The sequence below is a fragment of the Pseudopipra pipra genome, chromosome 20 (genome assembly GCF_036250125.1).
Source record: "Pseudopipra pipra isolate bDixPip1 chromosome 20, bDixPip1.hap1, whole genome shotgun sequence".
Lineage (NCBI taxonomy): Eukaryota > Metazoa > Chordata > Aves > Passeriformes > Pipridae > Pseudopipra > Pseudopipra pipra.
In genome coordinates, this window is record NC_087568.1 from 3074184 (window position 1) to 3093174 (window position 18991).

Below are 18991 nucleotides of genomic sequence, written 5' to 3' on the forward strand. Positions count from 1 at the left end.
GGAGTTTGTCATGGTTTGAGATAGTCCCGAAATCCAATTCCCTAGCTCCCAGAGCCAAGGGTAGAAAAGGTGAACTGCAAGAATGAGAGCAAATCCCATCAGGTACCCCTGTTATCCCAAGGCAGGTGTGAACCAGCTGGAGAGCATTGGTCCATCTGAGTCACAGGATGAAGGACAGCAATGGAATGACAGGCAAAATTAAATCATAGAATGGTTTGGGTTGGAAGGGACCTTAAGGGTCATTCAGTCCCACCCCCTGCCACGGGCAGAGACACCTTCCACTATCCCATGTTGCTCCAATCTCTGTCCAAACTGGCCTTGGACACTTCCAGGGATGGGGCAGCCACAGCTTCTCTGGGCAACCTGTTCCAGGGCCTCCCCACCCTCACAGGGAAGAATTTCTTCCTAATATTTAATCTAAATCGCTGCCATTTCAGTTTAAATCCATTCCCCATTGCCCTGTCCCTCCATGTCCTTGTAAGAAGTCCCTCTCAATCACATCTGTCTCAGCCATGGAGCCAGGACTGGCATGGCTGGTGGGGCTGGGAGCAGGACCTGTCTTCTGCACCAAACCCTCACAAATCCCCAGCACAGTGCTTTCAGATTAATGCCTTGTGAAATATTAACAACACCTAAACACACACACACAGAAGTATGGTCAGATGTTTCTCTGAAGTAGCTCGCTGACTCCCAGAACTAAATTTGGACCAACAAGCCTCGTGCATCAAATAATTAAGTCATAGGCTATAGAAAGCAATCCTCTGGGACGTACTTGCCTTTGAGTGGCTCATCCACTTCCAAAGTAATACATACCATTAAGTATATGACCATATGGCATCCATTTATAGAATATTGCACTACAGGCAAATAGGACAAAGGTACACCCCTTAAAGCACTTTTCTCATCTCATTAACTTTGGGTACATGTTACAGAGAAGCTGCTCTGTCTTTGTTGTGTTCAAGGACATTTTGTGCTGTGGAGTCTTATCTTAAATGAATTGCACTAGGAAAATTAGAATCTAAATGTAGCTGTGCCCTAAAGCAAACAGCATTATTTTGCCTTTCTGTAATTCGATTTATTTTTGCCGATCAATGTTTTGAAGCAAACGTGTTCTTTTGTCCTCAAATCTGGCCTAATGACCAAGCTGACTTTGGGTAATTTGTGTGTGTGTGTGTGTGTGGCAGTGTGCCTGGATGGGTTGCTGACAGATTCAGATGGTGCCCTGCCACGTGCTGTGGTGGTCTACCTGAAACATCTCCCCCAAGCTGGACAGATTGGCTGGGACAAACTCTGTGAACACCTGCAGAGGTCTTAGAGAAGAACTGTTTGGTGTTCAGGGTCATTAACACATCTCCCAGGACAGAGGACACCTAGCCCAGCTGCTGGGGCAATAATCTACACCAAAAAGCAATTCAGGTCCAGCCAGGATTCACATCCGTGGCAAGGCTGCGCGTGGGAATCACCCTGAAGCTCTTGAGGAGCTGGGCAGGAGCTGGCTCAGCCAAGCCCAGCCCTGGTGTCAGCATCAGCTTCCATCCCACTGATTGCAGCGTTGCTGGATCCAGCTCTAAACCTTACAAAAAAAAACGTGCTGCCCTTCAATGAGTTTGCTCTGAAGAAATACATTAAGTAAATAGAAATTACTGCAGGTGCCTTCCTGCTTTTTGGCATAACAGATTACTCTTGCCTACCAAAGATCAGTATTTCTGCCAATTACACCGTGGGGCTCCAGCCCCCTTTTTTAGCTTCTTGGGGAGAAAACCGCTGCTAAATATCGAAGTTCTCCACAAACCTGGCTGGAAATACAGCGTGTAGCAGGGAAACAAGTCCTCAGAGAGCTGTCCCCATTCTGCATTCAGCCAGCACTTCAGTGAGAGCAGCAGTGCTGACACAGGGCAGCAGCTCAACCCTGTGTAACTGCCTCAGACATCTACGTGTGGAGGATTGCTCCTTGCTTGTGGTTTAATCCAGCTCTGAGAAACCACATTACACCACTCTTTTTTTTTCTGTCCTTTCCCTCCTCCCGTTGAAGAGCCCAGCAGGGAACTGCTGCAAAGGCCAAGAGGTTGAAATGAGTATGTGCAGTTTGCAGCAAACACCAATTGCTTATATTCAATTTCCTGACCTTGGTGATCCAGGCTCCTTCCAGGGGCCCTCGTGCATCCGTCTGACGAGTCTGAAGGCTGAGCATCATCAGGCCATGTGGCTGAAAAATCAGGTTCTCTGGTGGTGCTAAACACGGTCACTTGCTGCTCTGTGTGGAAAGGAGACAATGAGGGTCTGGTGATGCACCAGAGAGCCCTTTGCAGCTTGCACTGGTACCAGTTACCCCAGATCCAGCTCAAGGGGCTCCCTGGGCGGGCAGTGAGGGGGAGGAAAAGTCCTGTCCCTTCACCTGGAGCTGGCTGTGGCATGGGAATTGCTAAACAATGCTCTCATTGAGGTGGAGGGGAGGGATAAGACCCCACATCTCACGCCAGAGGGAGGTGGGACCCCCCATCTCACCCCAGACAGTGGCAGCAGAATGAAGCTGCTGGTGGTGCTGGGTTCCTGGTAAAACGAGCCCTGCCTTGGGGACAACATACTGTGGAAGGGTGTAAGGGGAGAGCAGGGAAGTGCAGGAGTCATCAAAGGTGGTTGGGAGGGACATGTTAACATAGTGTCTTAAGCTTCAAAGTATCAAGAAATGTCAGAGAGTTCAGCTGGGAAAGTGCCTGGGATGGTTTCAGGGTGTGTGCTGCTGCACTGCTGCATCCTGCAGGGCTGCCAGGGCCCTGGTTTGGCCAAACCAGGGGGAAGGGTTGTGTTGGGTGCTCACACCCCAGCAGTGACAGTCACTCATTTTAAGTGCTGGCTGCATTGAATGGAAGGACATTTTTACCTGCACGAGCCCGCGGTGAGTTCAGGATGGGGGGCACTCCAAGCATCCGAGAAGGGAAAGGATCCAGTCGCCCTCAGCGGTCCAAGGCACTGTGTCTCCAGCTCCAGTGAAGGTAACAGGTGACACAATTTTCTCCTGTTGAGGCACCAACACCAAACACTGTCAGTCCTGGGGTGAGTGGACCCCTGTCCACAGCACCCACAGCGATGCAGCCGCAGGAGCAGAGCAGGATTTTAGCTCCTTGAGGCAATGTCTGCTCCAAATGCAAACAGAAAGGGAATCCCTAAAGCAGAGAGCCAAACCCTCCATTCTCCCAGCCCCTCCAGCTCCCAGCAGCAGTAATACTCCCTGGAAGGAAATTCAGGATGGCTGTTCAACATTTACCCAGAAAACCCCACAATAACTCCCCTGCACTCGCTCACTCGTACAGAGAAGACAATAAACAAAGCAGGGAAGTCTCCTAATATTTTTATTGTTCCTTAGATAACTGTGGATAGTACAAAGTTTTCCTCTTAAAAAAAATTAATTACCTTCACACTTCCATAAACAAAGCTTCCCATGGGAATCTGCTGCCACAGAATTTCCACAGAAGCAATTTCCAACCACCATAATGCTATGTAGATAGTATAACAGTAAGAGAATATTCTCGTAATTATCAACATGAAATTGGTTATCTGTGTATAAGGGTGAACACTGATCTTTTTTTTTTTCTTTTTAGAAACAAAAACCATCATTTATTAATCCAAACTACATCATTGCATTTACAACATTCATTGCATAAACTGGACATACAAAGTTTTGCCACCTCTGGTAAATAACAGACATACATTATACAATATATTTGCTGAATACATAAGTTCAAACAATATGGGTACAACAACTTGTTCATAATACATACTTAAACCATCGTGTTTAATAGTTACTAAGACACAGATCCATGAGCTACTTCGGGTCTCAGCACAGTTAATCTAAGTGACAAGAACACAGTTGAGAGAGACAGTAGCTGCAATGGAAGGCGAAGAAAACTAACCTGTGATAGGTCTTGTTCAGACAGCGAGAGCTCCTCACGGGTCAGCTTTTTCTGCTTAAAAATACAAATCACACATCCATCACAGCTGACCGTGACGCCGGGGGAATGTCCATGCAACCCACACACAGAAGAGAGCGAGTCTCCCAAGGATAAACTTCCAACAGTCATTGCCTTACTGCTTTAGTATGTACTATAGGTTTGCTATCAGAACAGAAACAAAACAAAACCCCAAACTTAAGTGGTTCTTTGAGTGCAGTTCCAGCTGCAAGTACATGGTGACTCGTTAGTCTATAACACAGAGCCAGACTTCTAGAAATGTAGAGGTAATGCTGATCTGTCAGGTTTATGCTGAATTATCCTCCATGACGTTGGTCTTAATTTTGGCAGCTGTTTATATATTTACTTATTTAAAGTGTGTTTCCTTATTAGCTTTTTTTTTTTAAATTAAGTTTCTCCCCTTTTTTTTTTTTCTTTTTTAATCCTTTTCACGTTTATTTCATTTATTTAATTTTTTTTTTTTTTTTTTTTCTAAACCGGTCTCTAAACAAGGGGCGGGACTACAACTCGTCGGAGCGGATGACGTGGAAGAGGGTGACGTTGTAAAGTATCTGGTGCCCGTTGTTCCAGGCGTAGAGAGCCCGATCCTTGGGGTTGTAGTCCAACATGGAAATGTGGGAGTACTTGTTCTGGAAGGGGATGTCGATGTACTCGTAGGTGGAGGCGTTGGTCTGGTAGGCGTAGTGCACCTTGGTGCCCCCCGAGTAGCCGTTGGTGACGTAGAGGGTGCCGCAGATGATGAAGGCCTCCCCGGCGCTGCGTTTCGGGTAGCTGGTGTTCCAGGTCTGCAGGCTCTGCAGGGTGTTGGGGTCCAGCTTGCTGATGACGATGTTCCCCGCGTTCTGGTTGGTGGCGTAGACGGCCCACAGCCCGTTCTCGTCCACCATGAGGTCAATGTCCGAGTGGCCGCCCCAGGCGTAGTGGTACATGTTGTTGTAGCCGGCATAATCCAGGCTGCGGGTCTTGAGAATGGTCTCTGTTTTCAAGTCAAACCTGATAATTATGTGGCTTTGGTATTTGTTGAAGTAAATAGAGCCGTTGTAGACCACTTGACCGGTGCCCGACCACGGGTGAGGGAGGCGGTGGGAGGTAAAGTTGTCAGTGTTCATGAAATCTGCCATGGATTTGTACTCGCGCACGAAGCGGTTGTTGTGGTAGCTGTCCATGTACCAGACCTGGGCGAGCAACAGGAACACAGGGGGGTTAGAAAACAGCAGAGAACGGCTGAGACCTTTGCACATCACCCTAAAAACCGGGCTGTGGGAGAAACCCAGAGCGAGAAATCATGGAATCATCACAGAATGGTTTGGGTTGGAAGGGACCTTAAAACTCATCCCCTGTGACGCCTTCCACTAGACCAGGTTGCTCCAAACCCTGTCCAACCTGGCCTTGAATCCAGTGATGCCTCCAACACCTGCCCAGAAATAACCCCAATTTCTGAAACTCCAAATCAGCCAAGAAATCAGCTGAATAGCAAAGCTTTCCCAGGGGGTAACCTGGTATCTCCCCAGGAGCACGAGAGCTTAAGTGCTCCCCTGGAAAAGCTGCGTGATTGGCACCATCCTTCCAGAGGGCAATTAACATCTTTTCCCTGGCTAAACCCAGCATTTTACGTTGATGCTGCTTTTGCTTCCCGTAAGCCCCGTCGTGGTAGCACTCAGTAAATTATCCCAGCTGCTGTGCCTAACTCCATTAATTTGGCATGCAGGAGAGAGGGATGCAATCACTCATTGTCAAGGAAATTCAGGCAAAGTCCATATTGGCTTAAAAATCATACACTTCTGCATCAAAAGCTTAAACCAAGGCTGCTAAAATATAAGAGAGAGAGAGAGAGACATCTAAATCTTGCTATTGGTAGATTGGGGCGAGATTTTAGATCATCATTTAAGTGCCAGTTCACTGGGGACACTGTCTAGACTCCTAAAAAAAAAAAAAGCTTTTGTTATATGAAACCAATTCCGAGGCAAATGACCAAGCTGTGCAGTTAATATCCAGAAGAAATATCCAGCCAGTGATGACATTATGGATGCAGTTACTGCCTAAAAATAAGAGAGCTGCTTTCGGTAAAAACTGTCTAGGAAGGAGAAAAGGTAAATTTAGGAAGGAGAAAAGGTAAATTTAGCCAAGAAGGAAGCCTTTAAGGCTGCAGATTTGGGTGATGTAGTGCAAATCTCTTTTGCAGAATCTGACAGTGTTATCTCTGCAGTGTGACTGTCTCCAGGGTCCCTGAGAAGAACAAACCAGCATTTGGCTGCTGCCTTTGAAAGGCCAAGTGGGGTCTCCAAAAACTTTGTAGGGAACTTCAGCCCTCCAGCATTACCTCCCTGGAAACACTGCAGAGGTGGGGAATGAACATGTGGCAAATGGCTCTGATTCTCACACCTTGGTGGGCTTGAGGGATGTCTGCAAAAGCACCAGAGAACACCCACACACGCCCCTGAGCCCACGGCACAGAGGTGTCTGCAGCCTGGGAAAGCTGGCAGTGAAATGCCTTCAACTAAACCAGCTTGGGAAATTATAGGGGAAAAAAAAAAACAAACCCAAGACCAAATTGTCTCTCTGCTGCTCCCATTTCATTATCTGTTATTAAAACTTCAATACACCAGCGTGTTGTGCTCAGCTTCTAGACAGAAGCCCAGCAGAACCCCACGTCACCACGCTGGGGCTGCAAGGTGGCAGAACCCCGGAGCATTCCATGCTTTGGAGAGGAGGAGGTGGACGGATGAACAATGTCTCATCACACCAGCTGGCTTTGAGCAACCTCCTGCTGCCAATGCACATCAACCCCAGCACTCAGCATCCACCTGCTGCCTCGTGCCAGGCTGCTCCTGTGGGACTCACAGTTTGCCCCAGTTGTGTTCTGTGGTTTTGAGACTCGAACAAACAGCCACATGAGCCACCAAACACCTCCTGGGGCTTGGGGACAGAGGATGGGGATGATAAACTGCCCATCTTTCCCCATCTCCACTTTCCCACTCTGCTGAGCAGCCAATAAAATTCACTTAATGGTGTGTTCCTAATAAAATTCCCAGTAGGTTTATGTATTAGACACACAGAGACGCTGGTGAAGCTTCAGCTACAGTTTACAGTCTATTTGCATGACAAAAATACACTGCAGAAAAAGGCACGGGTGAAAAAATATTAAAAAGAGGGGTTTGAGACAAAACTCTCTGAGGACATGGAGGATCTTTAGCATCTGAACAACCAGCTTCATCTGTAAATGATGTCAGTGCCAGGGGACACAGCAAACACAGCCCAAAGGGGACAATTCTGTCCCCTCTCTCGAGCAAAACAACATGTGATGTGGTAAAGCCTTCCCATCTCACCTCCAATCAGGGTTTTACTGGGGATATAGGGGAAGTTTTGCTTAATAACTGTAAGATATGGAGGTGTTGAATCGGGGAACCAGTGCTAACCAGTTGGCTGATGGAGGAAAAGAGCCCAACAAATCAAGTCACCTTCAAAGAAGCCACCCAGGGGTGGCTTCTCCAGAGCATCCCTTGTCCTCTCTTAGCTACAGAGCTCCCAAAATAGCTGCCCCAATACAGCCCTTGCTGGAGCCTTTATCCTTTGATGAAGGATGCTGCATGCAGGAGGGAATTACATGCAGCCAAGCTCTGTGCCTTTTGTTTTGTTTTGCTGCCTGCAAATCCTCAGCAAACACTCGAGATATTTTCCATTCCATCAGTCATGGGAAGCCTGGATTGATTTTCAGCCAGTTATTGGCCTCCTACCTCCTTGGGATCAAAATTGAATGGTCTGAATGGAAAAAAAAAAAAGACCAAAACAAAGCAAAACAAATCTCTCTCTCTGGCTGCAGTCGGTTAATTCCTCACAACAATGAAAGTGGAGGATGGAGGACAAATGCAGTCAGATGACATTATCAGAGGCTCTGGCAGGAGAAGAGCAGCACGGACCAGGACCACAGGTCCCTGTGCTCAGCCTCAGGGACTGCCAAACTGCTCCTGGCTGCCAAACACAGAGGAGAAACCCAATACTTGATTATTTCCCCCCTGTTGTGGGGGGGCACAACCCTCATGGTGACACTTTGAAGACCATGACTGCTCACACTGCAAGGAGTTTGACCTGCCCAGGGGAGGGACCACTGCGTGGGGCTGCTCACCCCCTCCTCATCCTCCCTCCCTCCCTGTGGGATGCTCAGCCCCTCCCGCTGCAGAGGAGGCCAGCAGAGCCCTGTGAGATGAATTAGGACCTTCCCCAGGTTTCACAGGGCACTCTGGGTGTCTGTGATGAGTTTTCAGTGCCCCCAGTTGCGTCGGTGGGAACAGAGGCGAAGCTGTCGCGGCCTTACCTTGTTCTCTCCCTCGGGAGCGAGAGGATCCGTCATCCACGATCCGAACCGGGACCCCGAGGTTTTAATTGTGATCGGGTCACTTATTCCTGTCAGCTTCCCACAAGCTGGAAAAGAGTGGAAGGAGGCTGGTGAGCACCACATCAGCCCCGAGGCCCCGGCGAGGGGCACCTGAGCCGGCCACCACCCACAGCTCTGCCCACTGCTCTGCCCCGCTGATGGCAGCTCCGGGGTTATTTAATTAGAGGGAATTAAGTCAAGAACAAGTGTTGAATGCTTTTGGTTGTTTCATGCCTCTTAATAACGTTTGTCCTTATCACACTGTCCCCAGGAAAACAAGCTTTGCTGAACCAGCCCGGCTGCGAATGTCACGGAATAGGGAATGAGGGGAGTGAGCCAGGATCCAGCAGCCAGGTGGAGGAATTAGCTGAATAGCTGCTCATTTCTGCTCTAATACAGTGGGTGCAGCCAAGATAAAAAGACAGACATGTCTATTCCAGCCCTGACGGAAACATGCATTTGTTACAGGTTATGTAGAGGAGGAAAAAAAGAAGTTGGGAAATGATACACAATATAAATCTTGTCCCTGCAAAGACCATTTACCAGCGTCTACCAGCCACCTTCTCTGATCCCTGTCGTGTCGGCACACTTAGGAGACACTAATGAATTCACCAGCCTCCTCCCAGCCAGCTCCAGGAGAGGAACCAAAGGCAGCAGGATGAAGGCAGGAGGTGGGGTGTCCCAAGGATCCCTCAGGAGCTGCCCCGGGAATTCTGCCCAGACTCAGCATCACCACAACAGGGATGAGCGCCCGCTCAGTGCTGTGAGCCAGGTTTGGAGCACACTCAGGTCCCCCACACCTATCAAATTCAGTGCATCTTCGAGCCCAGCGCAGTGCCTTGCTGGGTTTTCAAGCCTTAACTATGAGGGGAAGCAGCAGCACCTCTCCTCCTGCTTGCCGTGCCAGCTGCCCACGGCAGCTCTTTTCCCACCCATGGTTCTGTCCCCAGCACTGAACCCAGAAGCCCTCCAGGGATGCCCATGGATAGATGCCTCCTACAGGACTCTGCAGGCTTAGCACAGCAGGTGCAGCCACACTGAGTTCCTTTCTCCAGCAGTATCCCCAAGTTTCAGCAAAGCTGCCACACTAGTCTGCTGCATCACCAACATTTTAACATGTGTGCAGTGAGGAATGACAGGTGAAGAGACAGAGATGCCTCGGGAGGGGCTGGTGTTGGACGCTCTGTTGCTACGGGAGCGCTCATTTAAAACCTGGCCACATTCAGTGCAGAGCTGGTCCTGCAGCAGCATCCCCTGGGCAAGCCAAGCTCAGGCCAGTGGCACCAGGGGGACAGGCACCCCCTGAAGTTCAGAAAGCATTTCCTGACTTCTCCTTTTTGACGTGGAAGCCTCTGTCAGGTTGGGAAGGGGAAGGTGGCGGTGCTGGGGTGGAGCAGCTGCTCTGGGTGCTGGGTTTGAGGACCCAGCAGAGCTGCAGCTGCACTGCAGTACCTGCTCAGCAGGGCACCCAGGGCTGGGGCTGCAGGTGGGAGCCCCTGCAGGTGCTGCTGAAACACAGGCAGAGCTCTGCCAGCTCAGGACAAGGTCATTCTGCTCAAAATTACCAAGTAAAATCATAGAATAGTTTGTTATAAGGGACCATTAAAGGTTATTTAGACCAACCCCCTGCAATAAGCTGGGACATCTTCAACTAGATCAGGTTGCTCAGAGCCCTGTCCAACCTGACCTTCATAGAATCATAGATTCCAGACCTTGAATGTTTCCAGAACACACACACACTGCAATCTCTTAAGCTGCCTCCCTCCTTAGCCTGTTCTCACCAGCACCTTTCTATCCTGATCACAGCCATGGGACACATCCTCCTCCCTCAGCTCTGAGCTGTGCCCAAAGGGGTCACCTTATCCTGGGGCACCAAATAGATGAAGATATTCTTGATATGCAGCAGCATGACATGACCAAGGGGACTATCAATCTTCCCACAGCCTTCAGACCCCAGCAGATAGAGAGATATCCCACCAAAAAGCAGAGAGCTTTCCTGAATTCCCTGAGACATGACAGACAGGAATTTGCCCTCCTGCCTACCTGATGCACTCAAAACCTCTCAGCTCAGGGGGAGAGCAAAGTGTTGGCAAAGGGATGCAATGGGTTAAAATCAGACATTTTAATGTCTTGCAAATTCCCCTTGCAGAGGTCCAACCTTCCTCTAATCACAGATCTACCTCAGCGCTGCCTGCCATTATCACAACCCTACACTGCTGTCACTTTATCTCTTCCTTCCATTTCCCTGGAGAGAAGTGTTGTATAAAAGCTCATTGATTAAAAAAAAAAATAGTTAAAAAAATAAAGCAGCAGCAGCTGATAAGGGTAAACTAGTGTTGTTTGCAACATCTCCTACACGTATAGCTGGAGGCACATTCTCAACAGCTCTTCTGCAATGCAAGAGGGTTGTTCTTACACAGGACAAGGTGTTCTCTCTCCTGGTGTAAATCTATCCCAGGCACTCAGATGCTGGGGGGAAGTTTCTTTAGGGTTCCTACTTAGCCATGTCCCTGCAGCTTTCCTGGGCTTACCACCCAGGGATGGACAACTACAGCCTTTGATCCTCACCCACCCATCCATCCATCCCTGCTGAGATCCACACCACACTCTGAATATCATCAGCAATTTTCCCCCCATGGGTGCTGAGCCTTTAGCAGCAAAGCCACCCTCCTGTTGGGATGGCAGGATCATGGGATGCTGGGCACATTTCAGGTCACTCAGGGACAAATGTGCAACAGAAAAGCATGTCCTGGTGCTCGTCCAGGAGTCCAGGACACAGGGGAGGCCTGTGAGCAGCAGCTTTTGGGACATCACAGAGGAGTTTTCACTCCTCTTTCCCCAGTGCTATTCAGGTCCCTCTTCCTGGAAAATAGCACAAATGAGCCTCTCCCCAAGTGTTCCTCCAGGCTGACCAGCCTCTGTCCTGCCCTCCTGCAGCCCCTCAGAGCAGCCATGGAACACAACCCCCCCCAGCCCCTTCCTCGAACTGCATGAGGAATTTTCCAGCAGGAGAAGACACGCTTTCCTCCTGCCAGCTAAAACAAGCTCTACCATCCTCCCAGGATGCCAACACCTCCGCTCCATATTTCTCCTCAGATCCAGCCCACAAGTGATGTTTAGCAGCTCAGGAGCAATTTATCCACCAACGCAGCCACCGGCTCCTTCTGGACTCCACGGTTCTGCTTGGACTGCTGCTGCCACAGTCAGGATCCTTCCCTGCTGGGGCTTCCCAGGAAGCCAAGGTCTCATCCCCCCATCCCAGTCCCAGCCCTCCACAGCAGGGATGGGGTTGTGGCAGCTGGGGGATGCCCTGTCTTCACCTCTGTTGCCTGGCTGGGAGCACCCCATCCCAAAATCATCAGGGACAGGCTGGCAGGGCTCTATCCCCATCCCTGCACCAGGATTTTTTTCCAAGCTTAGGCTGGCAGGCAAACATGAGCCTGAGTTCAATTCCCCCTTGAGCCCAGGAGTGACAACCTCTCCACTCCTCCAAGGCTCCTCTTAGGAACATTAATGGAAACGTTAAAATCCCTGTATAAATAGTGATCTTTGAGAGTGTAAACAGAAACACAGATTGAACCTGCCATTATTGATTTTTTTTTTTCCCTTCACACACATGCCAGGGTCAGGAAGTGTTTTCACTATTGATCCATCAGTAATGCTTAGGAAGCCCAAAATGCAAAACAGGACCTTGTCTAAGGAAAACGCTGCTGCACTGTGGAGCATCAGTGCTTCCTGGGAGAGGTGAACTGGATGGGAATATGGCACATCCTTCCCCTTCCCTTGCCCTGTGCTTATTGCAGCAGCTCCCTGACCCTGTTTGGGGCACCCTGAGCTGCAGGAGGTGAACGTGCTCCAGGTGAGCAGCATTTCTGGCCCATGCAGGAGCGACTCTAAGCTCAAACGTGCTCCTTGAAACATCAGTGAACCCCTCAGAGCAGACAACCTGCTGTAAACCTGCAGAAATCCTCAGCAATCAGGGCCTCATTGTGTGGCAGCAAAATGTAAGATTGTTATTTGAATTTAACTCAATTAACTACCATTTTCGCTGGTTTACACACCGAAGCCATAAACAACACTGGAAATTCAATCCGTGCTGTTTGCTGTTAAGTGACCAAATAAATCACCCTCCTGGGTGAGCAGCAAATCCTCCTGGATTTGTCTCACCTTTGTGAGACACAGCATCCATCTCTGCAAGCACCCAGGAGTGCTGCAACATCCCAGGGCAGAGGAGCTGCCCTGACCCCATGGTCACAGAGAGAGCAAGAGGAGGGAGAAGGGACACAGCAAAAAAGCCCAAATAAAGACTCAAAAAGATTTAAAAAACCCCAAACCAAAACAAAAGTTTCTGGACAAAGTTGCCTGCTATGGTGTGACTTTCCCCCACTCCCAAACCAAACCTGGGTGCACCAGTGCTCGTTAATAAATGAGAAATCAGGCTCTGCCCTCTCGCTTGGCCAGGGGGGTTGTACCTGCCCCAGGGGTACCTCAGTGCCTTACTCTCTGCACACTCATAGTTCAAATACTCTGAGCATCCAGGCTTAGGTGGGAATTCACTTTCCTCTCTGAGATTTCAAGTCAGGTGGAGCCTGTAAGGGATCAACATGATATCAGAGGGCAGGATGGAAATGCGGAGGGAAACAGAGGGTCAGCGGCTGCTTACAGACCTGTGGAGGCATCTAGAAACAAGCAAAAGCAATCCCACCACCAGAGCCAAGAGAGAAACAAAGCATTACCTTGCCAAGGATATAAAGTGCTCAGAAGAGATCTGATCTTCCATGAAGTTACCTGAGAGTGTAATTTCGTATGTGCTACCAAAATAGACTGCAGAGCAGTTAATGCGTTTAGATTATCTAAACTGCGTAACAAGAAAGTCAATAATGTAAGGAGAAATTAAATCAAGTCAGAGCTGGCCCAACAAATGGCGGGGAGAGTTCTTGCAGCTGCAGAAGGCAGTGCCCTCCTTCCCCCTCTGTTTGGGGTCAGACGCTGGGTTTGGCGACAGCTGAGCCTCCCCACGACAGACCCACGGGCCTCAGTCAATTAATACTCTCTGAATGAGATTAGAGATGAATCTCTGGTGGTTTAGCACCAGCCTGATGGAAAGGGCTCCCTGCTCCCTCGGGGAACAGGAGAGACAGGGAGATTTACATCCTGCCCAGCTGCACAGTCCGGACCACACCACGACCCCGCCCCAGCTCCACCATGCTCTTCTCCGGGGGATGGGGGGGTTTGCAAGATGCAAAAGGGAAAAGGGCAACCAGGGAGACCGAGTCACGGAGCCCCCACACCCCTCCCCTCCACGCACACAGACCTTTGCTGGGGGCCAGCTGCACTTAGCAAAAAGGTCGGACGGGGATGCACGAGCAAAACACGGGTGCATGTGTTTGCTTTGCATAAGCCGGATCCGCCCCGGCCGCTTATGCAAACGCCGCCCCCGGCGCCACATGCCCACTCACGGGCCCGATCCTGAAGCACTTACACCACGAGCAACATTGCTCATGCGAGTAATCCTCGGCAGGACTACTCCCAAGACGAATGTTACTGATAGCATAGCTCTTTACAGGATCCAACCTGGCTGTGCCAGCTCATCCCTTCCGGCCGGGCACGGCACAAGATGGCCAGAGTGGCATCTCTGCCTCCGGACGGGATGAGAGGTTTTTAACATCGATGGTGTTTAGCCAGTGCCACCATGTCGTTCTGAGCCTACCTAATTTTTGCATGCATGCACGAAGCCTTTCTTCAAGATTTGACACTCTGTTCTGAAGCTCTTCGTAGTCATAGGCGCCAATCTCCTCCTGGAGTTCGTTTAGAACTGACGTCAGATTCTGGACCTCCTCTTTAAACTGCAATACCAATTTGGCATCGGCTTTGTACTCTTCCAACACTGGTATCAAAGGCCTAAGTTCCTCCATTTTCGCTTTTATTGCCTGCAAGGTTAAAATAAGCTCGGTTCAGTGCTATGCGTGCAAAAATCTGCAACACTCTGCCTTGACCTGGTTGCTTCCTACGTGAGCGCAATGTTCATATCCCACAATTATTAGCATTAAAATTAGTTTAATTATTATTTTGGTCCAAATGATGTCTTGGAAAGAACATATTAAACAGGCTGCAGAACACCAAAATATTTGGGAAAGGCCTTTATTTGTCATTTTTAGAATGCAACATCTTAGGGTTACATGCTTCAGATCACATACACAAAGAGTTGGTTTTTTTTTTTTTCTTTCCAAAAAATAAAAGAAAATAATATATATATATATGCATTGACAAGGGTTTCAAACTATTCATGAAATGCATCTACAATTGCATGCAAAGGAAGATCTTGGTTGTGTGGTTCAAGGTTCCTTAGTGAGATATGGTGCTAATTTGGAAAATAATCAAAAAAATCAATGCATGGTGCAAAATGCTCTGTGGCCCTCTTTTCATGGTTACATGGGAGTGAACTGCTTCTTCAGTCACTGCAGCATTGAAAAAACTTGCTTTTAAGTTAGCCCTGTAAGCAAGAAAATGAAATACTGTTGAGGATCTAGCTCACTAACCTGCCTTATATAGATAGCCATTCATAGACAAATACTCTTACGGAACTAAAGAGAGAAAAAAAAAACAACACAAGAGCTCCAAACCACTCACATTTTAATGCTGGCATTAGCAGAAACAAAATGCTGTGGCTGTTCTTTAAAATGGTGCTTTGGCAGCAAATTAGACAAAAATTCCTTACTGTTTTTAGGCACAGACCATAAAAATCAAAGTCGTTATCAAATGTAATTCGCAGAAATGAATTTTTTTTTCCCTTTTTTTTTTTTTTTTTTAAATTAAATGAGGGCCTCGTTTAAAGGCTCGGTATGCAGCATTTTGTTGAAGATGCTTTGCTCCAGCAGCTAATGAGTAGACATAAATATGCATGCACCTATCTGTTAATGAAGCATGTTAGTACACACAGAATACCTGGTGCTGCTTAAACTACTGCACAGTGGCCAAGTTCACAGTGCCCAGGGCTGTGACATCTGCCTGTCTGCTGAAGCAGCTCAGGGCTGAACAGCATCAGAAATTGGTCCTCAGCCTCATTCCTTTCCTTCCCATCCATCCCCTCCTATTTAAGTCAGGAGGTTTTCCCTCCTGTGCTTTGTACATGGGGAATATATCGATTTTATTTACTTGCACTCCCCTGTGCAAGCTCCCTGGCAGACGATGGGGGGGATTAAACTCATCAGAATGGAGGGGAAAAATAATAATAATAAATTAAACAAATAAATAAAAAAGAAAGTCATGCTCAAGTCAGAAAGATGGTTCTTACATCCAGACTGCAGAGCTAAATTTAGGGCCCTGCAGTAACTGGAGATGGGGAGCGGAGGAGGTGGAGTTGGTGAAAAGTTTTAAGAACCTTCTTCCCAGCTTTTTATGATATAATCTTGGTATTTAAGTATTTAACATTAAAAATTCTGCTGTAAAATACCAGCCAGCTGGGCAGCTGCCTGAAAATGAGGGTGAGAATCAGCTGGGTGGCTGATCAGGAACATCCCCAAATTTCACTACAAATCTTCTCAACTTGTTTTTAAAGCTATTAACCCAAACCACTACTAAAATTTCAGACTCTTTTTGGCAATTCAATTTGTTCTCATCTGAGTTCTTGAGGGTTTGGCCACTGCTCTCAGTGCCAGCTGCATTCCAAAGGCTGGCAGCTTCACCCCTCGTTTGTGTGGCACCAGGACACAACACACAGAGTCCATCAGAAGGTGCTGGCTCTGCTGCCAACACCATTCCTTCAAAAATGGACAAGATCCTGGAGATGTGCAACTCACCAGCCTGAGGAGAGCTGTAATAATTGTACTGTTGGGGTTTTTGGGGGGGAGGGAGGTGATGTTTGAGTGATTAATCCATTGCTACAGCCACCCCAGGGGGGGATGTGGTTCGGTGACAGCCCATTGCAGTTTGCCACGTGCTGCAGAAATGGAAATGGAGCCCCAGTTCATGGCTTTTCCCAAGAAATGGGTCATGGGCGTGGCACAGGGAAAGGCTGCCTGGCCATGGAAGGGAACCCACCTCTCCCAGACCTCAGCTGCCCCAGGGCCTCCCTGCAGACCCCCCTTATGGAGCCATCCTACGCTGCCCTACTGGGGCACCGAGGTGGTTTTTGGCTGTGGGAACATGGAGATTTACGCTTCTACCCTACAGAAAAATGTACTGAGGATGTGATGCCACAACCTGGAGCAGGCTGTGCTTTGGAGAGGGGGGAGCCCACAGATGGTTCCCCTGATGGGAACCAGGGCCACAGTCCCATGCACACCCTGAGAATTCCCTGGCCACAGCTCCATTAGGAGTTTGGAAAGCAGACATACCTTAAACTGCCTTGCCAGGTGCTGCTTGTGGCTTTCTTCCACTTGCTTAAATTTTGTTTCCAGTCCCCTCATCTGGTTTTCCATCTTCTCCACGTACTGTAGGTCTCTCTGGGTCCGCCTGTCCAACACCTCTATCGACTGGGACATGTTTTGCACCTGTCAAACGAGAAGGGACTCATTAAGAAGGTACTTCCAGCACCAAGGCAGCCCCTCTTTTGCATCCCAACACTGACCTTTTCCACACAGTCAGCAGAGATAAAGGGCAATCAGCCCATGCATTATTTACTAGTTAATCAACAGCATCTCACAGATTATGACCCCGTGCTCTAAACCAGAGTAAATGTGTTTCCTAAATGTTTTTCCTGCTGCACAGAATAATTTAACAATCTCACATGCAAAAAAGGGTTGTAGTCGAGGCTAAAACATGTCACTCGTGGCTGCCTCTTTGAGAAGCTGGAGTGGCACCTGCTGTTGCACAAGGAGAGCTCTTAGTTGAGCAGAGGCCCACCTGGGTACGAGAAAAGCCTCTGCTCAGGTGCACATTTCCATTTCCTCGCGCGCGTGAGCGACGCTGATTTGCCTAAATGCAAACTTTACTCCCAGCTCGTAAAACTTCATTATCCAAAACAGCCCAACTGTTTACACAGCATCTGCCACAACAAACCCAGCTGCGGGTGAGGGCACCCTGGAGCTGGGAAGTACGGTGGGAGCTCCCACTCCCCACCGGTTCCTGCCCGCTGGGGCGGTTGTGCCGCGCCGGCAGCTCTGGGAGCCGAGCGGTGCCGCAGCCCCGCAGCTCCCCGTGCAGAGCCCATCTGGCCTCGCCCCAGGAATGAGGCAAAGAAGGTTGGCTGAGCTCGTCGTGAGAAAAAGAGCTGAAGGTGTAAGGAGGGGAAGGAAACGCCAGCTAGGCTGACCTGATTTTGAAGGTTGGCTGCCATCTGATCTATTAAGATATTCCCTCCTCTCCTTTCTCAGGCTTGGGAGAGGGGGAACGAAGCTCTGACGTGGGCAGGCACCAAAGCACCTATTCAGCATGAGGCAGTGAGCGATATTTAAGGTCCTTGCATCGGGGACGGATGTGTTTGTACCCTGGCTGGTGCATTACGGGGCTCAGCCCACGGCCGGTGCTGCTGCCACCGCCACGTCACCCACAGCAGCGCCACCGTGGCACCGCGGGGATGACGTCCGGGGCTGAAATGAATCAGGCCCCCGAGCGTGCTGCTGCGTCAGGGCCGTCCTGGCTCAAGTCTCCTCGGCTGTGGGCGTCTCAGCAAAACCCAAATGTGAGCCAGCGTCGTCGCCGCGGATCCGCTCCCAGACACTTCCACTGCCACATCCGCTCCCGTCGCCGTCCTCGCCAGAGCCGAGCGCGGGCAGGGCCGGGATGGGGAAGGAATGGTGCAAGTGCAATATTTCCTCGGGCCAATCGCACTGGGCTGTTGGTGACTTACCTCAAGTGACAGGGCGAGGGCACGGCAGGACACCCGCGCGCAGCCAGGGCTGGGAGACTCCTCGCTGAAACCAGCCCGGGTCAAATGCCAACTGTGGTGTCTGCAGCTTGGGAGCCCATCAAAATGCCCATTGCTCATGCACGATGACAAGAAAACTATTACAGGGATCCATTAAAAATGTATGGGTGACCTGTATTTCAAAGGCCAGCAGCGAGGAAACATTCTGTACGACTCCTCTGGGGGTCTAATAGTCTTCCTCGGCAAAGGTGAAGCTATTTTCAGTCTCTGAGCCCCAGCACATCACCTGGAGATGAACCAGCACCCACCCTGACTACCCCCAAGGACCTGCTCAGAGAGGCCTGAGGAGCAGGGAAGAGCAGAACAAGACCCTCTTGGTTTGGACAAGAAAAGAGCAAACCTGAGCTCAGCCCGAGACTGTTCAACTCCTGTTTAGCTGTGCCACCCCCAGGGAGCTTCCAGCAGTCACAGCTGGGTGCTAATTCACCTGGGCTGGATGTGGAGGAGTTTGAAGACTTCTCTCTACCCTGAGGCAGGAGAAGGGACAAGCGTGGCTGCTCTGCAGATATTTTTATTCTAGTAATCCAACCTATTCTCCTTTGAGATGAGCTGTATCTGCCCAGCAGAATTGTTCCAAGGGGTTGGGATAGGAATGGCTTGTAGAGATCATGCAAAATTGATCTAATTGCACTAATGCCTAACCCCAACTAAAGGCCAAGCTGCAAGTAATCAGAAAAGAGCATTTCTGTAATGACAGACAAGTATCAGAGTTCACAGGGGCTGAGTAAGGCTACGGGGTGCTCCTTACACTGCTTCTTGGTTGGTAGGGAGAGACAGACTCTG

General features: G+C 49.4%; 1 protein-coding gene across 2 annotated transcripts in view; it reads right to left on the minus strand.

Annotated features, from left to right (window-relative positions):
* Positions 1-3333: 3333 nt before the first annotated feature.
* Positions 3334-18991, minus strand: part of OLFM1 (olfactomedin 1) — a 31980-nt gene continuing 16322 nt past the window's right edge. For both annotated transcript variants that reach the window (XM_064676747.1, XM_064676746.1), the window contains exons 3-6: positions 16677-16832; positions 14051-14270; positions 8281-8387; positions 3334-5143 (exon numbers count right to left, since the gene is read on the minus strand). In XM_064676747.1, the coding sequence (XP_064532817.1) occupies positions 4469-5143; positions 8281-8387; positions 14051-14270; positions 16677-16832 (1158 nt within the window). In that variant the 3' untranslated portion in view covers positions 3334-4468. The remainder of the gene's footprint in view (positions 5144-8280; positions 8388-14050; positions 14271-16676; positions 16833-18991) is intronic.